Below are 9,135 nucleotides of genomic sequence, written 5' to 3' on the forward strand. Positions count from 1 at the left end.
AGTAATTATTGATTATTAAAATATTGAAAATTGAAAATTTTGTTAAATTATTTAGCCTTCGGTATTTCGAAAACCAATGCAGATATCGAAAATTTTTCGTCTAAATATACCTTGTACATTCTGTATATTTGAATCGATGGTTAAACAATTTTCTAAAATTACTAAAAATATAAATATTATATTCCAATTAAAGGAAATGTCAAATTATATACATGAGGCATATTTGAATTGAAAAAGAAAAAAAAATTATAAAACGCAAACCTTCTTTGATAGTATAATAAATTTTAATCACATATCTATTTATTAAATCGTTTATTTTTGTGATTATCAAGGTTAAAATTTCAAGTCTTTTAACTTCTATTCCATTTTTGTACATAAAACGATAAATAGAAATTTATATAGTAGCCCCAGTGACGATATAAGGTCGATCTTCGCCCATCTGATAAACAAATGAGACATATTTTTTATGAAAATTTATTGATTTTTAAACACTTCTATCATAGTTTTTCTATCGAAGAGTGTTCATGGTTAGTTTTAATTAAATTAATTTTAATCAATTTTTCACATAAACGGATTTTTTCAGGCAAGCCATTTTCAATACCATTATCTTCGTAATTAATTTATCTATCTTCTGATACCAATTTCAATTAGTTAACAGACCGGTGAAGACCTGTTTATATCATATGTATAGTTAAGTCAATATAGGTAACTAGTTACTAGACCCATCGGTTAATCAATCGAAATTGGTGTCAGAAGAAAGATAATTGAATTACGAAAATAATGGTAAAGGCTTGTCCGAAAAAAAATTGTTCATGGAAGAAATTGATTAAAATTAATTTAATTAAAAATAGCAATGAACATTTTTCGATAGAAAGTCTAGGTATGATAGAAGTGGTTAAAATCAATAAAATTTGATCGACCTTATACCGTCTTTTACAACAAAATATTTTCATCTGAAATTGTTATGATAAGTAACATCGTCATTACAGTCGGGGGACCTCTAAGATTAAACAGTTTTCCACAGGACGGTCCCTCGACCGTTAACAGTCCCACTCGCTCCGCTTTACAGTTCCCTTATATTTTGAAAAATTACATATTATAAGATCTGTTCTAAAAAGAACCTCTAAAAAATCTTCTCCGAAAGAGCTGTTGATCAAAAAAAGTAAGAGCAAGTGGTCGGCTTTAAATCAGCTCGTTTACTCATAATAATATCACTGCCGTAGCCACAAATATCCTGGAGAGCCGTTAAATATCAATCAGGTGAGGATCGTCTTTCCTACTTTGAGTAAAAAGTAATAAAAGATTTTATCAAAACCAACCAAAAAAGCCAGATCGGGATAATAGCACGTTTTAAAAAAGAAATAAATGCCTGTATTTTTTATGGAGATTAAACACTTTATAATTATATTATTTTGACCTATATAACTAAAAAATCCTAAGATTACGAAATAATTGAAACAAACAGATGGATTTTTGGGATTATATTTTGCTTATATCTAATCTACAACTTTAATATTACGTAAAAAATCGCTTTAGTAATAAATATTCAAAATTATAAAAGGATCATATTAGAATAGAATCAACTAATACAATCATTAACACCTAGTTCCCACACTATTTATCTTATATTTAAAAAAAACTGGACATAATTTTCTTTTAGGGTTTCTTGTAAATTTTGAATGAGGTCCTGTACCCGGTATTTTCCCAATTTTATAATAATTAACCGAGGTGGTTAATTTTCAATATATTTTTTTCAAAATTTTTCTAAACTATACATTTTAGAAAAAAAATAATAAATTTTCATTTCTCATAATTCGAAATTCCGCGTGAGCTTTTTATATATTTCTATATGTCACATAATTTACCTTTTTGAGAAAATATTATTTTTTAACTTTCTAATGGAGAAAACAAAGTGCGATAGTCGAACAGACAGACAGATACAAGAATGTTTCTAAAGTGAGTCCTATTTTCAGTTTTGAAAAAAACAATTTATTTTCATTTTGTACTGTGTCCTTCATGGACTGTTAAACAACTTTTTACAAAAGAAAATTCTTGGTAGCGGGGTGTACTTTTTCACGGAACTCCGAAAAATTTCGGATTACAAGGAAAAGCTTGAAATTGATGGATATCGGTTTTTTTTTTTTGTTACATTTTATAGAAATAGGAGTTCGTTGACCGATTCTCATAAAATTTCAATTTCGATTTTTCAAAAATGAAATACAATATTAAAAATGAAACTTATAAAACAACTTACCCTAGTTTTTTTCTGCCTATCATATTTCCGATTATTTTGTATCGGTAAAATTTGTATTTCCTCCTGATTAGTTGATTGTTGTTGCCCATTAGGCTGTCGTAACAATGTTTCCATTTCCATTTGTTCTTCATTTTCTGGCACATTATTTCTTTCATTTTCAATAATTTCATTCATAATTTTATTGTTAAAAATATGTTTTTTTGCAAATAATATCTCACACTAAACTCACTTAATTTAAAACACAAAGAATCAAATAAAAAAGTTTAAACACTTTTTGTAAAAGATCCCCCCACAAAATTATAGATTATCAGCATTATCTTGTCAGTTAAATTTCTTTTGTTTAAAATTTTGAATTTTTGGATCTTGAATTAAATCAAACATAATACTTCGGTCGAATAAAAATCACCTGTTGAAGTGGACAAATATCATCATTTAATCAATTGAGCAAATTCTCAAATTATCTTTGCTCTTTTTTTGATGAAAATCTAGAAGTGCTTTTGGATTTTAAGAAAAATAATAAATTTAACTGTGATAAATATAAAATCTCCAAAAAACTAATCGCATGAAACACGTAGCAAGTATGAAAGTGTCACGCCTGGATTTACATATTGAGCCACATGATCCGTGACCTTAAGCGGAAAATTTTTTCTTGTAATTTTTTCTGTAGACGCTTAGTTTTCGAAATAAAAATGCAATATTCGATTTTAAGAAAAATGTGTTACTTTTTCAATCTCTGAGAGAATTCGTTTAGCTAACGTAGCTCCTACGAAGGAGCTATGAAATAAAGCGAATTTTTTTTTTTAATTATAGAGTAAGTATTCAAAAACAATAGGTGCAAGTTTCAAAAGTCTAATTACAATCGATTTAAGAATTTTTCTAAAAGTTACCTTTGGACGAAGATGGGCGAAAAATATTATATGACTAAAAATTAATTTTAAAAGGATCAGAATTCCTCTGATATAAAAATAATCATTCGTAATTAAACCATATCGAAAGTTAATGGTACCATGTTTTCAAGTATCACGCACATGATAAAAAATATACTTGATAGTGACAGTTATTTTTAATTGAATAATATAAGGTTTTTTTTAGTTAATTAAGTAATAAATTTGATAATTATATATTTATTTTTATTACAATTTTATTATTTAAAAAAATATTTGATTATATTTGTTAATAAATTGTTTAAAACTGTAGTCCTTATCAATATGGTTTGATTACTATTATTTGTTGTATCCAGTCACACTTAGGTATATTAATAATTTTCTACCTATGTATAAACGTAGTTCGAAAATTCGACGATAAATAGTACCGTCAATAAGCCATACACAAAAATTTGGGGCTCTGTTGAAGAGTAAACAAAGTGAAAATCACAGCACTTGTACAGTAAAGTTTATCACTTTAGGGGAATCCCCCAGCTTTACATAGTGTCGGCTTCTATGCATAGGCAATATATACAGTGTGTCACATTTAAGACATTTTCGTTATTTATAAGAATATTGATTTGAAATTTTGCTTATTCATACAGAGTATACGGGTTAACACTAAGAAAAATATTAAGAATAGGTCTTATTTGTCAATTTGTAGTAGCCTGAGTTTAAATTTCAGATTTTCGTTCATCCAAAATGTTTTCAAAAAATTTGTGTGTGTTTGAGTGTGAACGGAGTATTTTTTTAGCATTGTGAATGTATAAAAATTCGCAGACTCACATAAAATTTTTATACCATGCATATATGTAATATGCAAGGTATACTAAGTTTAGTCCCAAGTTTGTAACGCATAAAAATATTGATGCGACGCACAAAATTTTGTTATAGGTCTTCATAGAATCACCTAATTAGTCCATTTCCGTTTGTCCGTCCGTCTGTGGACACGATAACTCAAAAACGAAAAAAAATATCAAGCTGAAATTTTTACAGCGTACTCAGGACGTAAAAAGAGAGGTCGAGTTCGTAAATGAGCATCATAGGTCAATTGGGTCTAGGGTGCGTAGGACTTGTAAACCGTTAGAAATAGAACAAAAGTTTAAATGTAAAAAATGTTCCTTATCAAAAAATAAACAACTTTTGTTTGAAACATTTTTTCGTAAACATCACTATTTACCTGTGAGGGCGCCAATTAGGCGGAAATTTTATACTATGTTCTATACTTGAATATCAGTTATGTATGTGTCACATATATGTATGTGTTATGTGATAAAGAAATCAACACTAACTATGCATGGTATTTCAACATTTAACTCAGTCAATTGTTTGTTTTTACTTGTTTTTAAACATTTTTATACAGTAATTATTGAAATTCCAACGCCCATAACTGAAATTATCTACAAAATATAGCTTAATGATTAAATTTGATCGAGACCTAATTCCCATAAGATAAGTGCGTGGGTCCCTTTAAGCCATATATTTAAGAGTTTTATAAATATCACATTTTAGAATACTGTTATATAATAGCCGGAGAGCTGGTGACGCAAATTTGGGAAGGTGTTTTAGGCAAGTTAAAAAAACAAAAAATTAAAATTTTATTTATTAGTGAATCCAGAATTCAGATTCGGGCAGGGGGCGGTTATTTCGCTACTGCACAGCCTATGACTTTTACGAAAAAAAATAATCAAAAAAATGTTTTAGGCAACTTGAAATTTGTTTAATATGTAATTTTAGCATCTATTTCAGCTAGAAATAATAAAGCCAGATTATTTTCGCAAATGTCATAGGCTGCGCAGTAGCGAAATAACCACAAACCCTCTGGCCGACTCAGTATTCTGGATTCACTAATTAAATAATTTAATTTTTTTGTTATTTTAGCCTAAAACAACTTAACAAATTTGTGTCATGGGCTCTTGGGCTATAAAATGCACATTGACATAAAACCCAATAAAAATTGTTTATAAAAACTAGCAGCTCCACCTCCGCGCTTACATATGTTTAATAATTTGTAATGAAATAATTTATTCAAAGTAAATCTATTAACTGTATTCAAAAAAAATAAATTATTCAAAGAGACGACAGATAAATGTGACCTTGTGCGTGCGAACACAATTAACTAAAAATACAAAAACAAATATCTCTCAATTTACTTTAAATACTCGAGCAAAATTAATTTTAAGGAGTGAAAAAAAAAACTAATATAAACTATTTTTGGCAATTTTTCAATACGCAAGACTAAAGTCATTGTCCGTGTAATTTAAAGCCTCATAAACTGTTACTTTTATCATCAATTGATAACAAACTAATATTATAAAAATAAATAAAAAATTGCAAAAATATAACAAAGAGTTATTTTTTTTTCAACCTCACTTAAACAAAAGCCATTTTCATTCAATAAAATTAATGCCCTATTATATTGTGCGTAGATAAATTTTTAAAGTCGATTTTTAGTATAAATAAAAATAAGTATAAATAAAAATATATTTATGCCGAATTAATACTAATTTTTCGATACAGTGTTAAAAGAAATTGGTTATTCGAGAAATAAAGTATATTTTCTTCTAAAACAAAATGAGCAACAAGTGAAAACAAACAATTGACTGAGTTAATTGTTGAAATAACATGCACAGACAGTTTTCATTACTCTGCCACATTACAAATACATCCATGTCACACATATATAATTGATATTCCCATATAATACATACTATATAATTTGCTCTCACGGGTAAATAGTAATGTTTATGAAAAAATGTTTCAAACAAAAATTGTTCATTTTTTTATAAGAAACATTTTTTATATTTCAACTTTTTTTCTATCTCGAACGGTTTACAAGATTGACTCAAGACCCAATTGACCTATGTTACTCATTTACGAATTTGTGATGACAGACAGACAGACAACCGGAAATGAACTAATTAGGTGATTTTATGAACACCTATACCAAAATTTTTTTCTTAGCATCAATATTTTTAAGCATTACTTACAAACTTGGGACTAAACTTAGTATACCTTGGTATATTTCATATACATGGTATAAAAACAAATTTCAATTATATAAAACAGAATATTTTCAAAACTATCAAAAAATATCTTATTACTAATTTTTATATATTTAATGGTAATTAAAATTTTTTTAATTGTCTATAAAAATTTTCTATTGATTACAAGTTAAATACTCTATTTTAATAATAATGCAAATCGTTTTCACTTTTGATTATTGATCGATTATTTACAACAAAAACTTTTACATTTTTTACGGCCTTTATTGTTATAAATATAATAAAAAAATTGCGCTTATTGAAATGCAAATAGGCCCTTAAATTAACAAAAAAAATACATACAAATTTTTTTTGAATTAATATTTAAAAAACACAAAGCACAAATTATTAATTTAAAAATTTTCACTATCACTTTGATCAAGTAAAACTGATTGCTAATTGAAACAGAAACACATGCATACAATTAATTAACTTAACAAACACTTGAAATTAAGATTAACTAACTATAAATGAAATAGAAAGAGGCTTAAATATTTTATTCAAATTATTATCAAGGAATTAAATATTATATTATTTGTTATCAATGAAAGTAAAACTTTTTTTGTGTATGTTTTTATTAAATATGTATGATTGATTGTATGATTTAAAAATAATTATTATACCACTTTTATTTTTCTAATTAAAGTTTAATATAAGTTTAAAACTTGTGCGATATAACTATGATATGTTCAATCAAAATTTATTCGCACGATGTTTAAAATATTATTAATATTATTAAAAATATTGTTATTCATGGTGATTCGCGACGACTGTATTTGTATTTATTTATTTATTCAAGTTTAATATAGTAAGTAAAAGACTTACTTCTCTGTTGTTGTTAAGTCATATTAAATTGTGTGAGTGTTTATTTACAGTGTGTTTGAAAAATGTGTGTCATTGTGTGTGTGTGTGTGTTTTTTATTATATTTATAAGATAGATATAGAACATGTTTAGAAATTATTTTTAAACTTAACAAGCTGTTGCTCGCGCAAATTTCAAGTCTGCAGATCTTACCACGTGCGAATGCACAGGAAGGAAATCCCCCCACTCCGGTCGATGATCGAAGTATTGTTATTTATTAATCTAGTGAATAGTGTGGCTGTTAATTGTGGCGCCAGGGTGCAAGTTGTAGTTGAAATTCTTTGTATCTTATTTTCAACTTTGATGATGAATTTTGTTATAACTTCATAAATGGAGACGAAAAACAAGTGAAAACAAACAATTGACTGAGTTAATTGTTGAAATACCATGCATAGTCAGAGTTGATTTCTTTATCACATTACACATACATACATGTGACACACACATAACTGATAATCAAGTATAGTACATATTATAAAGTTTCCGCCTAATTGGCGCCCTCACGGGCAAACAGTGATGTTTAGGAAAAAATGTTTCAAACAAAAGTTGTTCTATCTCTAACGGTTTACAAGATGAGTCCTACGGACCCAAGACCCAATTGACCTATGATGCTCATTTATGAACTTGACCTCACTTTTTACGTCCTGAGTACGGTGTAAAAATTTCAGCTCGATATATTTTTTCGTTTTTGAGTTATCGTGTCCACAGACGGGCGGACAACCGGAAATGGACTAATTAGGTGATTTTATGAACACCTATGACAAAATTCATTTCCTAGCATCATTATTTTTAAGCGTTACAAACTTGGGACTAAACTTAATATACTATGTATATTTCATATATACATGGTATAATAAGAATACAATTTTTCAATATCTGCCTTAGTTTTCGAAATATCGAAAGCTAAATATTTAAACAAAAATTTCAATATTTTGAAAATTACTCCAGATATCGAAAATTTTCGTCTTATATTGTCAAGTTATGCCATAATAAACCATCAAAATTGAAAAAAAAAATTTTAATTTGTCCCCACCACAGTGCTCATACATCCTTAATTAGTCGGGCACAAAGGGTTTTTTTGTTTTAAATTATTTATTAAGGTTTTAACTTTAATTTGAATAGTTTTTTTTTTTAATTTCTACGAACTAGTTTTGGAGAAATCTACGAAAACATATCATCCATCTACCGTTTGCCATAAGATCAATGCTAAATATGCCTACTTTTGAAGTAATTTTTTTATTTAAATAATCGGACAACTCTTCCTTAAAATTTTCAGGATTGATTTAGACTCTGCCCAACTACATATAAAAAAATCAAGCCTTTTATGCAATGTTGCCCTGGCGCCCATACATCCTTAACTGGTAATATTACAAACCTTGGCCGATTTTATTGCTCCAGACCTCTTATGCTTCACGTTACAAATAAATAATGGAAGAAAATACCTAAAATCGAATCAAATATTGTCAATAAAATTGAAATGAACTCGTTATTAAACTTCCAAAAAAAACGAATTCGTGATCAATATCCACCTGCGATAGTCTCTCAGATCAAAAAATTTTTCGTCAACTACAACAGCCAAATTTAAAGTTATGATTTATCGGTATGACAGCCAACTCGCGGTTATAGAAAGGTTAAAAAACTAATCATATAGAATGAAAAGGGTGGACAAAAAGATTGATGAATAGTCAATAAACTTAACTCTCATTCTTCGGCCTTATGCCTTAATATAATCTTGCCATATACTAGTTATGAACGCACATAGCAAAAACAGGCTATCATTTTATAATAATATATATAGTTCAGTGGCTTATGTGTGAGCAAAAATTATTCAGATAAATTTTTTGTATAGTATCTATAACCAAGTTTAAAATTAAACACAAGATTTATACCGATTTAAAAGCGGGTGTCTTTTAAGACAGTGCAGTTTACACCAGTTTACATTTCATCTTAACAAAAATAATTATTAAACCGATAAGAAGTAAGGTAAAATAAGTATATGTTCCTAGTTGGAATTACTCTCAGCTTTATTCCCGCCGCTTTTAGAGAAGCGCA

At 27.7% G+C, this 9,135-nt stretch overlaps 1 protein-coding gene across 1 annotated transcript in view; it reads right to left on the reverse strand.

The window, feature by feature from the left end:
- Positions 1 to 2,408, reverse strand: part of LOC123298783 (phospholipid-transporting ATPase ABCA1-like) — a 67,079-nt gene extending 64,671 nt beyond the window's left edge. The window contains exon 1 of the mRNA XM_044880879.1: positions 2,255 to 2,408. Coding sequence (XP_044736814.1) covers positions 2,255 to 2,374 — 120 coding nt within the window. The 5' untranslated portion in view covers positions 2,375 to 2,408. The remainder of the gene's footprint in view (positions 1 to 2,254) is intronic.
- Positions 2,409 to 9,135: the final 6,727 nt, after the last annotated feature.

This window comes from Chrysoperla carnea, chromosome 4 (genome assembly GCF_905475395.1).
Source record: "Chrysoperla carnea chromosome 4, inChrCarn1.1, whole genome shotgun sequence".
Classification (NCBI taxonomy): Eukaryota; Metazoa; Arthropoda; class Insecta; order Neuroptera; family Chrysopidae; genus Chrysoperla; species Chrysoperla carnea.